A 25,075-nucleotide genomic window follows, 5' to 3' on the forward strand; every position below is an offset into this window, starting at 1 on the left:
CTTGAACCAGTATACACAATATAAATGCACAAATTTGCACCTAAAAACCCAGCTGTGTTGTCTCTTTCCAATACACAAATATCACAACGTTCAGAAATAAGAGGAATGATCTGCGTTCCAAAATTCACATGCATGAGCTTTCAGTCTCTTTAATCATTTATTTTTTAAATGTAAGTGAATGTATGAGACTAATGTGATCACGAGATGGCTGCAATAAAGACGTCGCTGCAGTTACTGTAATAGCCATAGCAAACAATAAGGCAAAAGAAATAGCACACTGTGTTCGAAAAGAAATCCGTGGACCAATACCAGCCCTCACGGCTCACCAAACTATAAGTTTACAACATTGCGAGGAAGTACTTGAATTTAGTCTTCGTCTCGTCTACTGTAGGCCCAACACAACGAAACCTTGAAATGTGATACTATGTTCGATCCATTTAATCAATACATACAAATTAAGGTTTTTGTGAGCGAAACCACCCACCGTTAATCACTGTTTTTTGTGTGTCTGGTGCTACCTTCAGCCCTCCCGTTGTGCACCACTATAGTGGTGTTCTCGAGTTTTCGAATATTATTGAAACTTCTATAATACAATTTGGAAACAGCACATATCGCATTGATCCGCTCTCGCCTTACCCGACAATTGGTGCAAAGTACTACAGACAGGAAAAGTTATAAGCAATTTGTTCTACTTGAGTGAACTGCCAAATAAGTCCCTATACTCACATATGATTTAAAAACCAGTTATTGCCTCAACGCTTGTGCAAGGTAGTTGCTTAATGTCATGATTATTTCTTATCAGCCACATTAGGGGCATAACCACTTTTCCTCCGTGCAAAGCTAAATATTATCACATGAGCCCGGATTTCCATGCAAATGCGTGTTTGCCATTTGGGGAATAAATGCATATTTCGAAGATTTCATTTTAGACATTTACAACGCATATTATATCATTTTATGGCATCAGTGCATATATTGCAATATCTTCCATGAGAGCACCTTTTACTGAGGTTTTTTATATGTAATCGCCAAAAGTGCATAACATGAATAATTTTGTTACAGTCTGTAAACTTCATAGCGCACTCAATAAAGCAATGATCGGATCAATATACAGTACTTCGTGCCAACAGAATTACTAAATTCCTATTGTTGTTAGGCGATGCTATCCCGTATAGGATAAAGGCTGGGACAGAAAATAATTTATCATAGCCTGAGGCACGTTACATCGTGTAGCTGAAATAGGGACGCTGATATCCTCCACAAACAAGGTAAATGGACGCACAAAGTACAAAGATTTGATAACTCTGTTACGATTAGTTGTCATGCATCTTTTTTACCTAAGGTATTCTATAAAGGAAATGTCCGTGCTGCCAAATTCAGAGATATACTGCCAGATTTAGTTTTCCCAGCACAACTTATTTTAGCCAGATAGTGTACCTGGACAAGTGCTGCCATCTTCTACTGTAATAATTTTTGATGAAGTTAAATCGGCAAAAGACTGCAAATTACCGTAGTATTATAGACGTTATCATCTGTTTGCTTCGTTCTATGGAAAAGCCTTAAGTTACTGCTCACTAGCTCTTTTTTCCGGTTTTGGGTTGTAGACACTTTCTAAGCCACTAATGTAGATTGCGGAAGTGGCATTTAGGAAAACAGACTGAAAAAAAAACACATTTGTATCAAATCAAATTTGGCGCATTTGTCTCCGGCAATAACAGCGTAGGAACCACAGGTAACAGATGGAATCTGGCAATTATTGAAGAGGTGAAAAATTTTTACAATCATCCTTATTTCTAGTGGTGGGTGTTGCAGCCATGATTGCAGCAAAAAATAAGATGAATAAAATTATCTGATGAAATCCTGATTTTGAGCTTATTAAGTTGACAAAAATATTTTTAGCGAAAATATAAAAAGACTTTATCCGATTTTTTCCAACATTTCTTCTGTTAAATATGCACCTTTCATGTCTTGTGATGTAGAAAGGTCTTTTTTATGTACAAAATTATTGTCTAATAAAATTGTTTCTTGTGTGCTGTTGTAGAATGAAATAGAAGTAATTATAGAAATGAATTTTGATACCGCTTATTTAAATTGTTCTGGTACATCGCTGTGGATATTTAAATATATGACACTGCCTGAATGCATGCAGGTTTTTCGATTTGGTAGTGATGAAAATCCGGGCTCTAATTATCACAATGATAGTGACAGTCAACTTTTGGGGAAACTGTGCAAATTGTATTACTGGATCGACATCTTTTGATTCAATAGTTCTTTCTCTATCGAAAAAGAAAGAAACAAACCATTTAAAATTAAACAGAATCGTGCATGCGTGCATTCTCAGTTTTTCCCCGGTGAGGCAAAACAACACAGACTATCAACAACAATGGAAAAATGTAGAAAAAAAGTCCTTTCACGGACTTGTAGAACTAACAAATGACACAATTTTTTTAAAGTTCTGCCTGTTAATACACATAGCACACTGCATTTACAGAACGAGTCACAAAAATTACAATTGTCTAGCCTGATAAGAGATTATCTGCGGTTAGTTCCAGAAGGGAAACGGCTTCACCCGGAAACCACCTGATAGATGATTCGCGGAAAGAAAGGAAACTGGGTAAACAAGATTAGGTTTTGTGTACGCTAAGCGTTTTCATGAAGAAGTACCAGCTACAATTGGACAAAGATGTGAAGGAAATGGAATCATCCTAGCATTCGCCATAATTGAATTAGAAAACTATTAAGTCTAAACGATTGAACGGGGAATCTGCACTGCGCTTATCCCACACGTGAATCCAGTGTCTTTCCGCCAACTCGTTCGGTTGCGAGAAAAACAGCTACATAGGACTTAAAACTGATATAATGAGCATAGAGCAATACAAAGTTCACGGAACAGTAAAAAAGAGCACCTTCAAACATTGCGAAAAAAGGTGTTGGCATTTTTAATATCCGAGTCCCAAATTCTTCTATGCAAATTAACTGTACATTCGTACAGCAATACAGTTGCAAGAATCTTGATTAGCAATGCATGCATGTCCAAATCCAAGCAATTAGGCAAAAGATTATTTCGTATATAGTGAAAAACCATGTTGATCATAATTTTATAAAATCTACGTACCGTTTACTAAAGTTCTCTCCATCGAAACAAGTAACATAAAATGACAAGATGAGGCTTCCAACTTCTGAATTTCGTAGACGCAAACCTCATCACTACATTTATTCCCAGAAGAGGTATATGTGTATGTTAAGCAAATGATTTTGAATTCATGTACGTGTTGTCTTATTAACAAACAGATGCGGCGGCAAACACTGTGCGGGAACAGTATTACTCATAACACATTCACAACACAAATGTATTACATCAGCTTACCTAATTTCTGATGCTACGCGTAAGAATATGCCCTTCCCGTCACAATACTAGCACTACTCTACCACTTCTGCAGAAGCCAATCGGCGCTGTGCTTAAGCGGCGGACCGCCGGGCAAGTCTGAGCCTGCCGTAGCCATGGTTGCTAGTACGCCAAATGGTCGAGACATAATGGACGCTACAGCTGCGTAACTGCAACCCTGTAAACTTTCCACTTTGAGGCCAAAACACGCATTGAAATAAATTTAATTAATTATAGAGATATAAATACAAAAACTTTTTCGTGTGGATTTTTCTCAAGTTAAAGTGGATAGTGGTGCGCTCTTTGAGAACCCGTGTGGGATAACCCTACGTGGAGCTGCGTCACCTCCCAATCCACATTGGAATTGGAGAATGCAGAACAATTGGCTCTTGCTGAATACTGTTTTAAATATATTTATATTCGAGTGCAGAAATTCTTTCACGGGACATTCCAGTCGAAGTTAAAAAATAGTTTTGCAGGTTAATATGCGCTGTAATCTGAACTTGGAGTGTGACGAGTAAGTTCCTCGTTTTCTAAAAAGAGACAATCTACGTGGATAAGAAATATATACATTTCTTCTGAATAAATGTTGCTAGTGCGACAGAGCTTCCTTGCAATGTAACAAATCACAAGGTCCGTCAGGACCATTATTTGCAACCACAGTTCTGGCTACTCAAAAAATGGCTTACTAGGAAGCACATAAACAGTTTTTGTTCTGTCTTATTATTCTTACGTTTTATGAAAAAATGGTGAGGTAACATATTCTACTAAACGTCAACCGTATAGGTACAGTAGTAGAGCTACTAGATTCAGTCCTTGCTGTCGCTTTCTTTCATCTGAAATGTGAAACATAAAATCTTGTTCAAAGTTCTTTTTACAAATAATATGTCTTATGCTAAAGCAACACATCTAGATTTTTTTGTCCGAGTTGCGTCACCTATTTGCGTCATTAAAGGCCTGAGCAACTATATCTACAGTTATGTAGTAGTTTTCAAAATTCTGCTCACTGTGTAATTTTGAGTTACGAATAGTTTTGGCTGTACATTTTGCTGTATTTCGAAGTTTTAAGCAAATACTAGGCTCTACAACTAACATTGGCTACATTCTTCGGAAAATACTGCCAACACCTCGTTTCGTCTTTCCTCGTGTCCACAGGGCAATTATAACTGTTGAATTCAAGTGGTACGACGCCCGCGACGTAACTACTTTCCCGCCAAAAGCTATTCAGTCTACAACACCCACTCACGAAGCGACTTCGGCTTCAACCCAATTCAGCACACCTAAGCGCCAAACAGCGAAATCAAGGACGAAATCAAGGACAAACAAATGAAAGGATAAAATCTGTGCAACTGCGTTCAGTGATTAATAGCGGGGCACCGCACGAGAAAAAATTTTATATGTCTTCAGGCCATACTAACCAGCCAAAAGCATCATACGCTTTGCTCCAGGCTTGAATTCCTAGTTACACAATCCCACTGGAAATCGACTTGTTTGAATACTACAGTATCTTTATTCTTAATCTGGGAAACTGTAATCAGGTGGAAGCACAACGGACCAAAGACTCTGCCTTATGAAGAAAACTAAACCCATACGGAAATTTAAAATCAACGTCACCCTAACACTTGATCAGTGAGCCTCTCTACAGAACATCTGATTGCCTAAGTCAGCTGTGCCTCAGCGACCACTGCGGGAATTTGAAAACAATCAAGATATAAAACAGCAATCCCGCTAAATAAAACTGAGAGGAACCCACAGTTTCCACTTTCATGACTTCTGCCACACCACTTAAAACCATCCTGTCCAATCAACTAACACCCTAAAATTCCTCAAACAACTCTTAGCAGTCAGCTAATGTGGGTCATCACGTATTTAGTACGTAAAGCTCACAACAGACACTGTGAACTGCTCCTCATCTTTCATATCCATATACCTGACACATAGTGCCATGATTCATTTTGACAGATGGACTAGGGTGGGGATGGGAGTTGTGTCGGGTATGGTGGGCAGAGGATGAGAGAGTTGAGAGTAGAAAGAGGGGTTGGGACTGGGAAGCTAGAGGCACAGAGGGAGGCAGCAAAAACCTGGTTTCCTGGCTGGTAATGTGGGAGAGAGGGGTGGCAGGTGTATGGGCTAGGCATGTGATATATGGGTACCATAGCCAGTGAGGTGCAGTGCACAATGAAGATGATGTGGAGGCATGGATTAGGAAGGGGTGACATGATAGAGGCAAGGGAAACTGTTGAGTAGAACATGTGGGGACACTGATTAGCAGAGACTGAGAACAGGAAGGTTATGTGAGCAAAGGATGTGTTGAAAGGATAACTCCCATCAATGTAGATTAGATTAGATTTCTTTCATTCCAAGTGATCCGTAGTGAGGAGATCCTCCAGGATGTAGAACATGTCAGAAAAACAACAATACATGACAAATATTTACAACTAAAACAAATAAGCTAATGTACCATTCCACAGGTCCCAAGTGGAATGATCGTCGTTTTTTAATGAACACTATATGAAAGAGTCATTTTACAAATACTAATGCACTGAATTTAAAATAAAAAAGTTTTTTATTTATTTATAAGGTAATCAACATGTAATACAACTACTATAAAACTTATTTACAATGAACACATTACTGCACTGAAATTGTTGCTTCTACTGAGAAATTCATCAATGGATTAGGAGTTGGCCACCAATAAATCCTTTAGGCTTCTCTTAAACTGAATTTCATTGGTTGTTAAGCTTTTTATGGCTGCTGGCAAGTTATTGAAAATCCGTGTTCCTGAATAATACACACCTTTTCGTACAAGACTAAGTGACTTTAAATCCTTGTGAAGATTATTGTTATTTCTAGTATTGATTCCATGAATTGAGCTGTTGGTTTGAAAAAGTGATATATTTTTAATGACAAATTTCATTAAGGAGTAAATATATTGGGAAGCAGTAGTTAGTATCCCTAGTTCCCTAAATAGGCTTCTGCACAATGTTCTTGAGTTTACACCACATATAACTCAGTAATATAATATATAACAGAAAACTCTATTATTATATAAGTGCTTGTCTGCTGTTCAGTGTCTTCCCCAAGCAATGAGTAGCAGTCTACTTTAATATGCATATCTTTACTTCATCCCAGATATTCCACTGATTGTTTTAAAAAGCTTAAGACTGATATGTGCCACCAAGTGATTTTTTATGTTGTGGGGGGGGGGGGGTTAAAAAAATTTAAAAAATCTGTTCATGGAGAAATGTGATTTACATGTATTAGGTAATTACTTTTATTCCTTCTAAACACAGTTGCTAGGTGATTTGCCGCCTTAGGCGAGAATTGAAAAATGACACCCCCTCTTTTTTACTAACATCAGTCTCCCCAATATCCCCTCTATTTTCCACTACACACAAAGGCACAACTATGCAAACCTCAATACTTTTACTCATTAAACTAATGTGCCCAGGTGTCCTCCTTTTCTGGAGACTCCTTAATTCAACTGATCTATGACAAATGATGAAAATAACTGATGATGGTCGAAGTAGAGAGGATATAAAATGTAGACTGGCAATGGCAAGGAAAGTGTTTCTGAAGAAGAGAAATTTGTTAACATCGAGTATAGATTTAAGTGTCAGGAAGTCATTTCTGAAAGTATTTGTATGGAGTGTAGACATGTATGGAAGTGAAACATGGACGGTAAATAGTTTGGACAAGAAGAGAATAGAAGCTTTCGAAATGTGGTGCTACAGAAGAATGCTGAAGATTAGATGGGTAGATCACATAACTAATGAGGAAGTATTGAATAGGATTGGGGAGAAGAGAAGTTTGTGGCACAACTTGACCAGAAGAAGGGATCGGTTGGTAGGACATGTTGTGAGGCATCAAGGGATCACCAATTTAGTATTGGAGGGCATCGTGGAGGGTAAAAATCGTAGAGGGAGACCAAGAGATGAATACACTAAGCAGATTCAGAAGGATGTAGGTTGCAGTAGGTACTGGGAGATGAAGAAGCTTGCACAGGATAGAGTAGCATGGAGAGCTGCATCAAACCAGTCTCAGGACTGAAGACCACAACAACAACAACATGACAAATGATCTGCAGAGACAAAAACAGAAAGAGGGACTGAGGGAGGTATAGTATCAAGTCACAACATGATCGCGAGCAGGCACATTGCCCCACTCCAACTCTCGTCATAGATGAATCAATGTCATATTTGTTTCCATTTTGTACCCAGTAGTGGCTGCTTTAGTTTTGAGTTAGGTAGAGGCAATGTGCTTATTTTCTTCAAAGTAAATGAAGACTTATTAAGTAACTGTTTTGTACACTTTTGAAAACAATTTGGTGTTTTAATTGTTCCTCTTTTTCATTTGTTCTCCTCATTTGTCAATGTTTTCACTATTTTGTTCAATATTTTTTTACCCTAATATTTTGCTGCCCTATGTGGCCACCTAGGCTTGCCTAGTGGTAGAAATGGCCCAGCATCTAAGGAAATTACAATGTAAAAAACAAGAGAAAGTTTACATCGAAACATTTAAAACTTCATCAGTTTTACTTACCTCTGAATGTTTCTGATAAGAATTTACTTGCATGAGTAGATTCCAGAAGCATTCATTAAGAAACTGTCTAACTGCCTATTGGCTTCTGTCTCGGGTTCTTCGGCCGACGTTCATCTAATGATTTTTCTGACGTTTCGCCAGCACGAGTGGCTGGCATTGTCAAAGCTTCACCCTCCATTGCCGGTGGTGAACTGGAGCCGAGCTCGCGGGCGCAGACTATATGTACCTGGCGCGCCAACGTCCGAGGGCTTCTCCGCGGTCATTTCCGGTGCGGTTCTCCTCTTGCTACCTGCGACAGTCGTTCGCTGCAGTACGGGAAGCCAGGATCCGTTGACCTTAAGGCTTTCCTCTTTCTTGTTCAAAGGCCAACGGATCCTGGCTTCCCGTACTGCAGCGAACGACCATCGCAGGTAGCAAGAGGAGAACCGCACCGGAAATGACCGCGGAGGAGCCCTCGGAAGTTGGCGCGCCAGGTACATATAGTCTGCGCCCGCGAGCTCAGCTCCAGTTCACCACCGGCAATGGAGGGTGAAGCTTTGACAATGCCAGCCACTCGTGCTGGCGAAACGTCAGAAAAATCATTAGATGAACGTCGGCCGAAGAACCCGAGACAGAAGCCAATAGGCAGTTTGTCAACAAGTGGCCACGAAAGCCTTAACAATTTTGTATGAAACTGTCTGCCCTATCCTTGTAAGTTGCAAGATTATCACTTTTTGGGGTAAATATTTCTGAGAGACAAAGTTACTGAATATCTGTAGTGACAGTTGGAAAGAAAAAGGGGGATGGGAGAGGGATGGAGGGGGAACAGTTTTACCAAGGAGATATAAAAGATAGGAAATTTAATTCTTTCTTAAAAATATTCTTACACCATTATGAGTCCAATTGTCCTTTTTTAATGGTCAATGGCAACTACAGTGGAGGCCAAGAGAAAGAGTTGCTAACATCTGGGATCATGGAGGATTATCTCTAAACAGTACTTAAAAATACTCTACAAATGGTATTGCAAAATTTTTCACTATGTCTTCAAAAAGTAATACCAAGTATTGTGCACAAAAAAGATAAAGAAAATTCTGAGAATAAAGGAAATGCAATTTGGAGCATTATCAGACACGAAACAAACAAACAAACTTGGTAAGGAAAATTATATAAAAGTTCCTGCTGACAGTAGTAGCAAGATGTAATGTTAAATCATAATGATCAGGCACTAAAAACAAGAACTTCTTTCTAATAGTAGCTGAAAATACAAGGGAAAAGAACCAACTATCAAAATCAGATCCATTAGACTTATTCAAACAGATATTGTGTACTCCACCACCAAACAACAGATTTACTATATCAGTTGTAGAAGAGTACAAAAATCATTAAGTCAGTGAACAGTAGTAGCTCCTCTGGCTATGATGGCACTTCAGCCAAAGTACTGAAATCTTTTGCCTCCACCCCTCTTCCCCTCTTTAGTTATCTTTGCAATCTTTTAATGAGTTGAGTCCTGAAAGACTGTTGTATGTGGTAGTAACATTAATTTACAAAAGTATCTCATTACAGACCCATCTTCTTCCTTCTCATGTTGTCAGGATTTTTGAGAATGTAACTTACAATAGTTATTGAACTGCCTTGTCTGACAATAAACTTTTAACAAAGCCCAGTTTGACTTTCATGGAGGTTTTTCTACAGAAAACAATATATGATCTAATGAATTCAGTTCCCATAGAACTAATAAGAAAAATTACTCTGTTGCCATTTTCTGTGACCTTACCAAGGCCTTTGGTTAAGTAGATCACAAACTCCTACTAGGGAAACTGAAATACTATGCTGGTAAAGATAGTTCCATTGAGTGGATGGAGTTGTATCTTATCAACAAAAAACAAAAGGTCACTTTAACGAACAGCAAAACTCATCTTCTACTTTTAGTGTCTCATTTCCTAATATGATTCTCTCAACTTCCCCTGATATAATTCGATTACATTTCATCACACTTGATTTACTTCTGTCGATGTTCCCTTTCTAACCTCTTTTCAAGACCCTGTCCATTCAGATCAGTTAATCTTCCAAGTTCTTTGCCATCCCTGATAGAATTACAATGTCACAATTAAACCTCAATTTCTTTATATCTTCTCTCTGAACTTTAATTCACTTCCCAATTTTCCCCTAGGTTTCCTTCACAGTTTGCTCATTGTAAAGATTGAATAACAATGGAGATACATTTTTTTCACCGCAAATACGTTTATAAAGTAACCTAGAAGTAATTGCCATGATCTTCAGTATGAGCAGATTTATAATAGTCATAATTTGTTGTTAGCATGCTGTACAGAAGTTGCCTGTAGTGGCTGCTGCTGCTTATTCATGTATAACTTGACTTTTTCCACATTCTTGAAGATACTCCTTTATGATGAGATTTATGGAACAAGTAATTAAGTTTTCACTGAAAGTGAAGAAGAAGAAAATCATGGAGAAGCACCTCAGGAAAGAAAATCACAAATAATATGCACTCCACCGCCAGCTTCTCTGAACAATGCAGATTGAAGTTATCACTGCAACACATCCTTCATTCCTGTAATCATCCTGGCATCAGTGTCCAGTAACCCACTGTCCCCACATCCTCCACCCACTGGTTTCCCCTTCCTCCATCCTGTAACTCCTTCCCAAATGCATGTCCTGATGTCGCCTTTATCATACACCACTCCCTACTTTCTCCGACATCTGTGCATCGCAAGTCTAGCCTGCACTCCTGCCACCCCTTCCTCCCCCATTTATAGCAGGAAAACTGACTGCCACCCCACTGAGTCACTAGCCACTCAGCCCCAAGCCCCCTCTCTGTCTCCCGCCACTCTCTCCTTCTACCCATCCCACCTGGGACAACACCCACCACCACCTAGTCCACCTGCCTTTCAGTCTGAAAAATCTGCTGGCAACTTTCCAGTGCTTGTTAGATGGAGTTAAATGTGGCCTGAAACTGAAGCAGTGACTAGTGTATCTAGGTGACATAATAGTACAATCCAAGCACATCCAGCGGAACATGAAGTATTTGAATAGTTGTGTGTGGCGTGGCTGACTCTCAGCTTAGAAAAGTGTCACTTCGTACTGCAGGTGCTCCGCTATTTAGGTCACATTATTGGTCAGGATGGAGTATGCACCAACCCTTGGCTTGTGTAAGTGGAAAAATGTATACCAATGACTAGCACAGTAAAAGAAGTTCAGTCACGTCTTGGGATCACAAATTTCTTTGCTGTTGTGGTTGTGGTCTTCAGTCCTGAGACTGATTTGATGCCACTCTCCGTGCTACTCTATCTTGTGCAAGCTGCTTCATCTCCCAGTACGTACAGCAGCCTACATCCTTCTGAATCTGCTTAGTGTATTCATCTCTTGGTCTCCGTCTACGATTTTGCTGTAAGAAGGTGTAAAATTCAGACTCCAGACTGTCAAGAAGCTTTTCAACAGTTAAAGGGTTTATTGACCTGAATCCTGTTCTCATTTTTCCATTCTATCAAAAACAGTTTATCTTGTCCTGTGATTTGAGCAACCATGCCGTCAGCTGTGTCCTGACCCAAGAGGTGGATAGGAAGGAACACCCAATAGCCCATGCCTCCAGGCATCTAATAAAGCAGAAGAAAACTACTCAGCTACAGAAAGCAATTACTTACTTACTTTACGCTATCAGGCCCAATGGACCGCGCGCTGCTTTGAGAGATTGCCTCCACTTCAGCCTGTTTCAGCTTCTTTTTGCCATCCTTCCAGCAGTCCCACTCTCTGAAGATCTTTGGATACGCAGTCACTCCATCAAGTTCTAGGTCTTTCTACAGACCTTCTGCTGGTTGGCTCGGTGTTGAGTACAGTTTTCAGCCATTTATTGTCCTGCATTCAAGCAACATGCCCTGCCCACTGGAGTCGTCATGTCTTCATTATAGCCACGATGTTCGTCTCTTTGTAAATATCATACAACTCTGTATTGTGACAAATCCTCCATTGTTCACTCTCATTGTCATAAACTGGTCCAAAAATCTTCCAAGGATTTTCCTTTCAAATATCATCAGTCTGTTCAAATCTTCCTTGGTTGTACTCCAGATGGCACATCCATATACTACTGGCTGTAGCAGTGTTTTATAGATGTTTATTTTGAAACATCTTGACAAACTTCCGGTTTTGAGGAGAGCATTAAGGCTGTGGTAACAGTTATTACCTGCCTGTAGTCTTTCCTGTATTTCCATTTTACTGGATGGTTCATCTCTGAATACTGCACCCAGATATTTGAACTCCCTGACTTGACAATAAGAACCTTCAGTTGTCTGTAAGGGTGGAAGTAGTTCTTGACTTTCATTATGTCTACGGTGCAGAACCATGTGTTCTGCCTTGTCACAATTAATTTGAAGTCCAATTTTCCTCACTGTTGTTTCCAGAATGTCAGCCGTTTCCCCTAATTCTTCTTGTGACCAAGACAGCAGCACTATATCATCAGCAAATCTGAGGTACTTGATGTTCACATCCCTGGTGTGGACTCCTCAGAGTTCATTAGATGACATCTCTCACATTACCTTCTCTAATGTCTCTTCCAGACACCTCATCATACTTTCCTGATGAATGCAATCATATGTTTTTCTGAAGTCGACAAACAGCATGTATAGTTCTTGGCCAAACTCCCACCTTTTTTCTATGATCTGGCATAGGACAAAGATTTTGTCAATAGTGGATCTCCTGTGATGAAATCCTACTTGATATTCTCCAATAATGGTGTCTGCCAATGGTTGGATTCGATCTAGAAGACAATTTGAGATGATCTTATAACAAATATTGAGCAGAGCGATACCACGGTAGTTTTCACATGCCATTCAGTCATTATTCTTGTGGGTGGTAAAGATTAGTACATTCCTCTAGTCTTCTGGAATGTTTTCAGTGTTCCAAATGGTCTCTATTAATTTATGAATCCTCGCAACAAGGTATTCACTCGCTTCCTGAATTATTTCAGTGTGGATGCCATCTTATCCCGGGCTTCTGTCCTTTTGAAGCCATTTTATCTGCTTCCTGAACTCTTCTATAGTTGGAGGTAGGTATTCAGGGTCTGCTGTCTGTGGTAGGGGAAAGTTAAAGAGTGTCGTTGGATCTTCACAATTTAAGAAGTCACTGAAATATTCTTCCCATCTCTTTGCAATTTGATATTCATTAGTTAGCATATCTCCTTTGGCATTTTTTATGAATTTCTCAGCGAGTTTATAGGATTTCCTCAGATAGTTGACGTTTCCGTACATGTTCTTCACCATCCTTCCCTGGAAGTCTTCTTCTGCTTCTGTAATAACCCCACTCATGAACTTCCTCTTTTCTCTCCACAATACCGCTTGTGTTTGTCTTCAGACTCTGTCAAATTCTGTCTCACTGCCCTGATCAGTTGCTGACTGTAATCACTTGTCACGGGCTTCTTTTCTCCTGTTGACCGCCTCTTCAAAGATCTCATTGAACCATTGCTTCTTCCTCGCCACTCTTTTTCTAATGACTGCTCCTGCAGCCTTTGTAACCACATTTCCAATTTATTCCCATTGCTGATTTACATCTGAGTCCTCTGTTTCCAGCAGTACTATAAAATGATTCCTGATCTCAACTTGAAGTTTATTTCTGGTTTCTTCCTGTGCTACTTTTTCTATTTCTAAGTGTGCTGCCTTCTTTAGTTTACTTCTTTGGTTTGGTTTCAGAGCGACTCTTAAGTTGACTTTTACCCAAGAAATGGTCGGAACCACACTCAGCCCCACAGGAATTTCTTACTTCCATAATCCAATGCCTGGCTTCTGTGTTAATTGCTATGTGGTCTATTTGGTGGACTGTTTTCCCATCTGGGGATACCCATGTTCCTTTGTGCACCTGTCTGTGTGGGAAGTTGGTGCTAGTGATAAACATGCCCTTGGACGTAGCAAAGATAATTAGCCTTATTCTATTGTCGTCATTATTTTTGTGCGGACTATGAAGGCCTATAGGCATAATACAGGAGTAGGTTTAATAATGAATAAAAAAATAGGAGTGCGGGTAAGCTACTACAAATAGCATAGTGAACGCATTATTGTGGCCAAGATAGACATGAAGCCCACGCCTACTACAGTAGTACAAGTTTATATGCCAACTAGCCCTGCAGATGATGAAGAAATTGATGAAATGTATGATGAGATAAAAGAAATTATTCAGGTAGTGAAGGACAAAAATTTAATAGTCATGAGTGACTGGAATTCGAGAGTAGGAAAAGGGAGAGAAGGAAACATAGTAGGTGAATATGGATTTGGGGTAAGAAATGAAAGAGGAAGTTGTCTGGTAGAATTTTGCACAGAGCATAACTTAATCATAGCTAACACTTGGTTCAAGAATCATGAAAGAAGGTTGTACGCATGGAAGAATCCTGGAGATACTAGAAGGTATCAGATAGATTATATAATGGTAAGACAGAGATTTAGGAACCAGGTATTAAATTGTAAGACATTTCCAGGTGCAGATGTGGACTCTGACCACAATGTATTGGTTATGAACTGTAGATTGAAACTGAAGAAACTGCAAAAAGGTGGGAATTTAAGGAGATGAGACCTGGATAAACTGACTAAACCAGAGGTTGTGCAGAGTTTCAGGGAGAGCATAAGGGAACAATTGACAGGAATGGGGCAAAGAAATACAGTAGAAGAAGAATGGGTAGCTTTGAGGGATGAAGTAGTGAAGGCAGCAGAGTATCAAGTAGGTAAAAAGACGAGGGCTAGTAGAAATCCTTGGGTAACAGAAGAAATATTGAATTTAATTGATGAAAGGAGAAAATATAAAAACACAGTAAATGAAACAGGCAAAAAGGAATACAAACGTCTCAAAAATGAGATCGACAGGAAGAGCAAAATGGCTAAGCAGGGATGGCTAGAGGACAAATGTAAGGATGTAGAGGCTTATCTCACTCGGGGTAAGATACATACTGCCTACAGGAAAATTAAAGAGACCTTTCGAGAAAAGAGAACCACTTGTATGAATATCAAGAGCTCAGATGGAAACCCAGTTCTAAGCAAAGAAGGGAAAGCAGAAAGGTGGAAGGAGTATATAGAGGGTCTATACAAGGGCAATGTACTTGAGGACAATATTATGGAAATGGAAGAGGACATAGATGAAGATGAAACGGGAGATACGATATTGCGTGAAGAGTTTGACAGAGCACTGAAAGACCTGAGTTGAAACAAGGCTCCGGGAGTAGACAATATTTCATTAGAACTACTGACGGCCTTAGGAGAGCCAGTCCTGACAAAACTCTACCATGTGTTGAGCAAGACGTATGAGATAGGCGAAAAAACCTCAGACTTCAAGAAGAATATAATAATTCCAATCCCAAAGAAAGCAGGTGTTCACAGATGTGAAAATTACCAAACTATCAGTTTAATAAGTCACAGCTACAAAATACTAATGCAAATTCTTTACAGATGTATGGAAAAACTGGTAGAAACTGACCTCAGAGAAGATCAGTTTGGATTCCGTAGAAATATTGAAACATGTGAGGTAATACTGACTCTGACTTTTCTTAGAAGAAAGATTAAGGAAAGGCAAACCTACATTCCTAGCATTTGTAGACTTAGAGAAAGCTTTTGACAATGTTGACTGGAATACTCTTTTTCAAATTCTAAAGGTGGCAGGGGTAAAATACAGGGAGCAAAAGGCTGTTTACAATTTGTACAGCAGAAACCAGATGGCAGTTGTAAGAGTCGAGGGGCATGAAAGGGAACCAGTGGTTGGGAAGGGAGTGAGACAGGGTTGTAGCCTATCCCCGATGTTATTCAATCTGTATATTGAGGAAACAAAAGAAAAATTCGGAGTAGGTATTAAAATCCATGGAGTAGAAATAAAAACTTTGAGGTTCGTCGATGACACTGTAATTCTGTCAGAGACAGCAAAGGACTTGGAAGAGCAATTGAACAGAATGGAAAGTGTCTTGAACGTAGGATATAAGATGAACATCAACAAAATCAAAACGAGGATAATTGAGTGTAGTCGAATTAAGTCGGGTGATGCTGAGGGAATTAGATTAGGAAATGAGGCACTTAAAGTAGTAAAGGAGTTTTGCTATTTGGGAAGCAAAATAACTGATGATGGTCAAAGTAGGGAGGATATAAAACATAGACTGGCAATGGCAAGGAAAGCGTTTCTGAAGAATAGTAATTTGTTAACATCGAGTATAGATTTAAGTGTCAGGAAGTCATTTCTGAAAGTATTTGTATTGAGTGTAGCCATGTATGGAAGTGAAACATGGACGATAAATAGTTTGGACAAGCAGAGAATAGAAGCTTTTGAAATGTGGTGCTACAGAAGAATGCTGAAGATTAGATGGTTAGATCACATAACTAATGAGGAGGTATTGAATAGAATTGGGGAGAAGAGGAGTTTGTGGCACAACTTGACAAGAAGAAGTGACCAGTTGGTAGGACATGTTCTAAGGCATCAAGGGATCACAAATTTAGCATTGGAGGGCAGCGTGGAAGGTAAAAATCGTAGAGGGAGACCAAGGGATGAATACACTAAGCAGATTCAGAAGGATGCAGGTTGCAGTAAGTACTGGGAGATGAAGAAGCTTGCACAGGATAGAGTAGCATGGAGAGCTGCATCAAACCAGTCTCAGGACTGAAGACCACAACAACAACAACAACAACAACAACAGTGAAGGCCTAGTGTGGGAGTAAAGCTGGTCTCCTTTCCAATCTTGGCATTAAAATCCCTGATGAGAATTCTGCAGCTGTTTTTAGGGATGGAATCCATAACATCTTCCAGCTCTTCATGGAATATATCCTTTACTTGATCACCACTTTCCTGTGTTGGTGCATGATAGTTCACAAAGGTAAGTTGTTGGTTTTTCACTGATAAAGTTAGAACTGAGTTTCTTGCGTTCACTGCCATAAAATTCTTTACCATTGGTAAAATGCCTTTGTTAAAACAGAAACCAGTTTCAAAACTGCGCTTGACTTCATCCCCAAAGAATATTATGTAATTTTCAACATCTATTGTCCCTGTACCTTCCCACTGAACTTCCTGCAAGGTAACCACCAGTGTTTTCTGCTTTTCCAATTCTCTAACTAAAGTTATTTCCACCCCAGGTTTGTACAGAGACTGTATGATCCATGTTCCAAATCGTAGTCCTTTTCTATGCTTGGTTCGTTGTATTGGGTGTCTGTTCTGTATCCGAGGCTTCTCTCTAACTTTTGTAACACAACTAGTTTTACGAGGTGGGATTGTTAGCCCCACACCCAACCCCCAACCTGGAGAACCAGGGTATCCCACTTAGTCTGTATCATCACCTTTGCCCTGTCCAGCTTGGGAGGCCCTACCGGTAGCTAAGCTACCGCTGGCATAGCTCTCATGATCATTTGACCACCCAAGCCCCACCATAACAACAAGGTAAGGATACCGCTGGGGGAACAGAAAAGAAAATGCTGGCACTAATTTTTGGGATCATGTATTTTCATTGCTATCTGTATGGGAGGCATTTTAAGATCATAAAAGATCACACTGCATTAAAATGGCTTTCAGGATTAAAGGATCAAACCAGTAGGCTAATCCACTAGACCTTAGGACTTGGTAAATTTGATCTTTATGTAGTGTATTGTTCAGGGAAGTCTGACAGTTATGCTGACAGATTAAGTCCAAGGTACACATCATAGAATGCATCAAATAAGCACAGAAGAGTGGCGCAGAGCTCAGGCCACTGACCACAATTATCAGCGATATGCAAAATGGACAGTTCAGCTCTGATGACATACTGCTTTACAAGCAAAGATGACACAGCCACCATATCATTGTGGATGAAGTGTTGAACCAAGCCCATGATTCCATCTAGCTGGGCATAGTGGACAATGAACCATGGACTGCCACATTGTGGAAAATTACTGGTGGCCACAGAGGAAGCAATATGTTGAATGCTCAGTAAAGAACTCTGCATTCCTTACACTCAAAGAGCCAAACTGAGTCATTAGCGAATACCACTGAACAGACTACCTGAGGCAGAGAAACCTTTTCAATTAATCGACCTCAATGTACTAGGCCCTTTTGCCCAAACACCAGTGGGAAACTGATTTGTACTAACCATAACTGATCTTCTTTTTGGCCATCTACATCACATCTAAACTCAGCAAACCACCATGAGGTGCATGGCAGAGGGTCCATCCCAATGCACCAGTTATTAGGGTTTCTTCCTGTTCCATTCACATATGGTGCGTGGAAAGAATGATTGTTTGAATGCTTCTGTGCATGTAGTAATTATTCTTATCTTATTCTCATGATCCTTATGTACATGAAACATAGAGGACTGTAGTATTTTCAATCATCATTTAAAGCCATATCAAACCAGCAAGCAGACACAGTGCTCAAGCTTTTGTTAACGGTTGGCTATTGATATTCGACACTTCAGAAGCCATAATGACAGACCAAGGCACAAACTTAATGTCTGAATTGTTTAAGCAGCTGTGTGGACTGTTGTGCATCAAGAAGGAATGAACCCCTGCCACCTCAGCTGCATCAGCCAACACAGCTTCTACAGCCAGCACTTCCATGTGAGGGATGTCACATGCACTCCTGCCACATGATTGACCAACCTGCCGACTACATCACACCAGGAGATCGACATTGCTCCAGATGTTCTGATGTGGTCTCGATACAGGAGACCTTCTGCAACTGTCAGCATGTGAAAACAGGACCTAAACTACCACAACCAGCCCATCAGCAGGTCATTACAGCTAGGCCATCTGATGATGCACAGGCTGTCTCTGTTGTCACCCTAATTATGACACTGCCTCCCCTGGGCCACAAACCAATGACTGCTGTCTGACTGTCCAACCCAGGCACTGGGACATCATCTTGCTGCCATGCCACTATCTCACAGATGTCAGCCATCGGCCGCCATCTGCCAGCATGCTGAGCTAGCTGGGACACCTCTACTGTCCACGTGAAATGCCGGCGTCAGCATGACTGTACTGGTGTGCTGGAGTCCAAGGATCATCTCCTGTCATCTGCAGTCTGTCTATTTCAGATGTGCTGAAAGATATTTGTTTGTGTTCATTAATGAAGTGTTCTATCAGCTGACTGTTTGCCTTCTTTGCCACCTCCATCACCAACATCTAGCAGAGAAATACTTGCCCACTGCTACTCTGCAGTAAGCTCCATTAACACTTGCATAAACATCAAGACACAGAACTCATTTGTTACCATACTGGTTTACTGAACTACTTTCAACAAACCATTATTGTTATAGATGAAGACAATTGTATTAACAAAAATTATCCATGTTCCTTTTACAATGGCTACATAGTTGTATTCTTGCATGTTGACTGTTAAAACTCCTGAGTGAATAGTGTATCAACGTACTATAATAGACATTGTCTTCACTACACAAGGGGGCTGTACAACAATATTCAAGGGGCTGTACAACAAATTTAATTTCAAGTGGACACCCCAGCTGAACTTGACATTTCGATGTTAGAATAAGACTATGTTTCAGAAAATCAAGTTCATCTTCGTGTGCGAATTATTTGTGACAGACATTTTTGACCCCTGTTTGTTAAACTAATAGAACTGATATACCTTCCTTCCTTCCACTTCTTCTTCTTCTTCAAGCATCTGTCATATAAAGTTGTATCATTCATGTAACTCGTACTCTGTGTTAAATAGTAATGTTTGTTGAATTATTTTCTTTTTTTCTTTGGTGCTTTGTATAAGTTTTGGTCTGCAAATTAGCTGGAAGAAGTGATGCGATGATCGTGCACTATCCTTTCCCCATTTCAACTTTTGTGCTGCCCGTATTTTAAAATTAAGTCTTGACTATGATTTGCATTAACAGTTAACAATAACAGGGTTTCTCATTGCCACACTGCTTTCTAATGATGACTGTTTAGCCTGAAGCTAATTTTTGCATGAGAGTAAAAGTAAACACGCATGAATAAAAATCATTTTATGCCATAAGAAAAGAGTAACAAAGCTAATACTTCCTTGTAAATTTTATGACTATATGTTTTCTTTTCCTTTCAGCATTGGAATACATTCTTCCTTCAATAACATTTTACTTTCATGTAAAAATTTAAAATAACAAAACCCATAAAGTTGAAGGAAGGTGATACATTACAAATCCTGCACTCAGGCAATCACATTGCAAATAAAAGCCAGAAACTTGGGGCAAAGTGGCAGCACCAGAAACATCAAAACTGATAAAATTGATTTATAAATGCTTTCAAACAGTACTCATGCCTAAGAAACAAAGCACCTACTTACGATGGCACCTGACATCATGTATAATGTGATTTTTTTTTTAAAAAAAAAGAACTGTCTCAGTATTACATTCTAGTGCATCCTTCAACATCGAATTTCTTTTGTGCAAGAAGGTTTTTTTTTCTAACTTTTCAATGTAAAAATGAGAACCTGACTACGGGAACTATTAAAAGAAAATCTTCAGAGTCAGAATACTTGTGGATGTTAAATGGATGGCTGTTTTGTTTATTTTGTGCAATGTTTCATTTTTAATCTTTTGTATACTTCATAAATAAAATAAACATTACAGCATCTTCAGTCTACGGCACATGTTCTTCAAAACTGTGACCTGACTCCTCCGAAGCTGTAATAGCAAGGTGAGTAAATAAATTTTATACTTTTTGTATATGAAGACAGAGGAGATGGAGGTAGGTCAGGAAGTGTTTGCATAAGGTTAAAAAGATCTCATAGGTACCATTTTTGTGTTGTTGTGGTCTTCAATCTGAATACGGATTTGATGCAGCTCTTCATGCTACTCTATCCTCCCTCTACTCTATTGAGCCTCTTCATCTCTGAATAGCTACAGCAACCTACATCTTTCTGAATCTGCTTACTGCTTCATCTCTTGGTCTTCCCCTATGATTTTTACCCATCACACTTCCCTCCATACTAAATTGGTGATCTCTTTATGTCTCAGAATGTGTCCTATCAACTGATCCCTTCTTTTGGTCAAGTTGTGCCAAGAATTTCTTGTCTCCCCAATTTTATTCAGTACTTCCTCATTAGTTACATGATCGACTCATCTAATCTTCAGCATTGTTCTGTAGCACCACATTTCAAAAGCTTCTACTCTCTTTGTATCTAAATTATTTATCATCCAAGTTTCACTTCTATACATGACAATACTATGGAAAGATCGGTTTTAGTGTAATTCCAGTCTTAGATCACAATTTTTATTTGTAATGGGGTTATTAATTTCGGTCAGAATGATCATCTTCAGACCTGACTAAAAACATGTTGCATTATACATACCATGCTACGACAGGGAGGGGGGATCAAATAGAAATGGGATTTTTGTTCCTGAACATCAACTGTTAGTAGGACTGGCCCCGCACTTCTGCTACGCTTAGACGGGACCATTGCAAGTGAGGAGAGCATGCTGTTAGATATTTCCCGACATTTCGTCAGTAACGCTCATGATGTCTGAGCAACAGGTGCACCCCTCGATTGCGCAATGCATAGTTATCATATTTCTTGCTCGTGAAGGAGTTACAACAGTGGAAATTTGCCAAAGATTGACTGCACAGTTCAGTGATAAACCATTATCAAGGACACATGTGTTTGCCTGGCATAAAAAGTTCAAGGAAGGAGAAGAACGTGTGGAAAATCAGCAACATGATTGCCGCCCTTGGACCAGAATTACAAACCAAAACATTCGTGCGGTTAAAGACATTATTGACAATGATCGACGGGCAAGAGTATCAGAAATTGCACAAAAAGTTGGAATCAGTTATGAGAGCTGTCAAGCAATCATCACAAACAACCTACAGTTCCGTAAAGTGTATTCAAGATGTGTCCCTTAACTTTTTACCGAAAATCTGAAGTTTAGACATTTGGAGATCTGTCAGAGGCTTAAGTAAGGTTTGTGGAAGTAGGTGATGCATTTTTGAGTCGGATCGTCACCTGTGACGAAACTTGGGTTCACCACTACACTCCAGAATCCAAACAAGCCAGTAAGGAGTGACGGAGGAAAGGGGAGGCAGCACCAGTGAAAGCCAAGACTCGACTGTCAGCTGGCAAGTTTCTTTCAACCAGTTTTTTCGATCAGCGAGGCATTTTGCTGACTGATATTTTGCATGATCCACACACAATCAATGCTGCTTATTACTGTGAACTGTTGAACAAGGCAATAATTGCATACCACCGCCAAAGACGAGACCAATCGATTCAACAGGTCATCCTCCTCCACGACAATGTGAGACCCCATACGGCAGCTCTGTCTGTCTCCAAGCTACAGGAAATGCACTGGACTACAGTTGACCATTCTCCTTACAGCCCAGACTTATCACCCTGCAATTTCCATTTATGCAGACTGCTTAAAGAAGCTCTACGAGGGCAACGATTTGAAGATGACGAAAGTGTGGAAGACTTCATGTGCAACTGGCTGGTGACACGACCCAGTTCTTTTTATGACAAGGGCATCAAAAAGCTGCCCCATACACTGGGACAAATGCATTTCCAAAGCAGGAGACTATGTGGAAAACTAAATTATAATTGCCTTGAATTTTTCGATAAATGAATTTAAATAAAAAATAAAATCCCATTTATATTTGATCCACCCTCGTATTACATATGACGGTGCAATCAAAATCCTTAGCCATGCTGGCTTCATCAAACAAATGAAAGTGTGGTATATGAAGAGCACCGTTGAAGTGTGAATATGTCACCTTGTAAGGAATGGATAGGTTTTATACCTAATGTAATTTTTTTTTTTTTTTTTTTTATCTTACCTCCAATAAATGATACTAATACACTGTCTTTATTAGTCATATAACTGTAGTAACCTACAAAGAAAAGGAGCAAATAGTTTACTCATGTCTGCTTTCAAATACAAGGGTTGGAATTCAAATAGTGGCGGCTCTTTATTCACACCCGATACAAATAAGTTACATGTTTGCAGCTGTTACTGTCCTACAAAGCAGTCACCAGCGTTGTGTAGAACCCGTTGCCAGCTATGTGGTAGGAGTATTATACCATTAGCAGAACCTGTTCTGTTGATGGTGTAAATGGAGTGGTCTACTGCCTGTCGAATCTCTGGAACAGTTCTGAAGCGAATGCCACAGAGTGGTTCCTTCATCTTTGTAATCAAATCAAAGTCACAAGGACTTACGTCCAGGGAGTATATGATGGATGGTACAGTACTCTCCAGTCACATCGACCAACCAGAGCAGCCATAGCTTGCGCTGTATGCACCCACGTATTGTCATGCAAAAGATGGGTGGGTTGTGCAGAGAGTGTCGCCGCTTATTTCGCAAAGCTGGTCACAGGTGATGCTCCAAAAATGAACAGTAATACTGTTCATTGACGCTCTTCCATGGAGGAATGTAATGTGTTAGGATAACACCATCACAATTGTACACGAAAATAACCATAACTTTCACCTTACTGGGGCTCTGCTGCACCTTCGACTTTTGCGGTGATCATATTGACTCCATTCGCTGGATTGCCGTTTCAGTTTTGGCTCATACGATGTGCCCATGTCTCATTCAGTGTTACGATGTGGTGTAAGAAAGCCTCTCCTTCGTGTTCATAGTGCTCCAAGTGCATCTGAGCAGCATAGTAACGCGTCCATTTCTGCATTTCCGCCGAGTCATGCGGAACCCATTGTGATGCAATTTTTTGCATACCCAGGCATTCCTTCAGGATGCAAAGCACAGTCGTATGTGCTAATGTGGTTTTGTGGGTGAGCTCACGAATCGTATGGCGTCAATCACTGTCCACTAATGCGGCAACAGCATGCACTATTTCTTCAGAGACGCTAGGACGACCTGCCCGATGCACGTCTGGCACAGTTTGCCGACCTTTGTTGAAGGCTTTTACCCAATGTGCCCCTGTTGTGTACGGCAATGCTGATTCCCCATATGCCTCTTGAAGACCTTGATGACACTGTCATGCTGTACGACCTCTGGCACATTCAATCTTGATCCAACTCTGCTGTTCCTGTTTCAAAAACATAGTGACACCGTTATGTTACACCACTCACTCACAAGTGACTGTTTCCCTCGATTGTGTGCAAGTCGGTGACTTGGGATGTGTGAGTCCATTTGCTCGGAGGTAAGGTAGTATGTCAACAACGTGTGCTATCAGGGACAATAGTACATTCCATTGCATAGTGTCTCCACAGCAGTGTTCCCACTATTTAAGTTCAACTTACATATTTTGTGTTTCTTCAAAAACCAAATTGTGTGCCTTTTACTTGGCTTTCAAAACTGAGAACAAATAGCACATTACACTTTACTTTCTGCAACATCCTGTAAACACTGTCAAGCACATGATTTCCTGTTTGTTGTCATTAATATAAATAACAAAATACATTTTATTTAGTACAGCTCTTTCCTACTCACACCAAAGTTCAAATGAAGTGACCAAATCTATCTCCTGTCTCCGGCTTTGCAAGCGTACCAGCCTATTTTCTGTGGATGTCACAGCTCCATATATGGCTCAGACTCTCGGCCATTTCTGCAAAGGTTTTAGCCTCTGGTTGTCCTCAGACACTTAAAGAGTGCCACAGAAATGTGCCACCAGAAGCGTGTTTCAAGTCTGAAGAGTGCCATTTTATACGAAATGCACTGAGAAGCTCTTTAGTATCTCAAAACAAGCACTGACTTCCCATCCCTGCTTCTTACTCACATAAACTGCACTCTCCCACAGCTAGCCAACTCACAACAACGTTAACCAGGCTGGCTGCCCTTTAGCTACTTATTAAGTCCCAGAAAACATTCTCTACTTTGCTTACCAAATATTTATTGATTTATTATTTATTTACACGTCAAGTTCTGTAGGACCAAACTGAAGTGCAAATCTCCAAGGTCATGGAACGTGTCAGTACATGAAATTACAACATAAAAGTTTTAATAGATAAAATAAAATGTTTACGAAACTAAAAAAAGACAAGCCATAAGTTTGTGTAAACACAGTCAACAATATAACATACAATTCAGCTTAATATTTCAAGGCACTAATCAACAGAATAGGAGGAGTGACCCATGAGGAAACTCTTCAGTTTCGATTTGAAAGCGTATGGATTATTGCTAAGATTTTTGAATTCTTGTGGTATCTTATTGACAATGGATGCAGCGGTATACTGCACACCTTTCTGCACAATAGTTAAAGTCCAGTCCAATTGCAGGTTGGTTTTCTGCCGAGTATTAA

The 25,075-nt window shown here is 39.9% G+C and overlaps 1 protein-coding gene across 2 annotated transcripts in view; it reads right to left on the reverse strand.

Annotated features, from left to right (window-relative positions):
* The window catches only part of LOC126259795 (uncharacterized), a 113,094-nt gene extending 109,607 nt beyond the window's left edge, over positions 1 to 3,487 (reverse strand). The window contains exon 1 of one of the 2 annotated variants that reach the window (XM_049956811.1): positions 3,116 to 3,290. In XM_049956811.1, the coding sequence (XP_049812768.1) occupies positions 3,116 to 3,152 (37 nt within the window). In that variant the 5' untranslated portion in view covers positions 3,153 to 3,290. Of the gene's footprint in view, positions 1 to 3,115; positions 3,291 to 3,367 lie in introns of those variants that run through there. The other variant, XM_049956816.1, reaches the window with a different exon arrangement.
* Positions 3,488 to 25,075: the final 21,588 nt, after the last annotated feature.

This window comes from Schistocerca nitens, chromosome 5, assembly GCF_023898315.1.
Source record: "Schistocerca nitens isolate TAMUIC-IGC-003100 chromosome 5, iqSchNite1.1, whole genome shotgun sequence".
NCBI lineage: Eukaryota > Metazoa > Arthropoda > Insecta > Orthoptera > Acrididae > Schistocerca > Schistocerca nitens.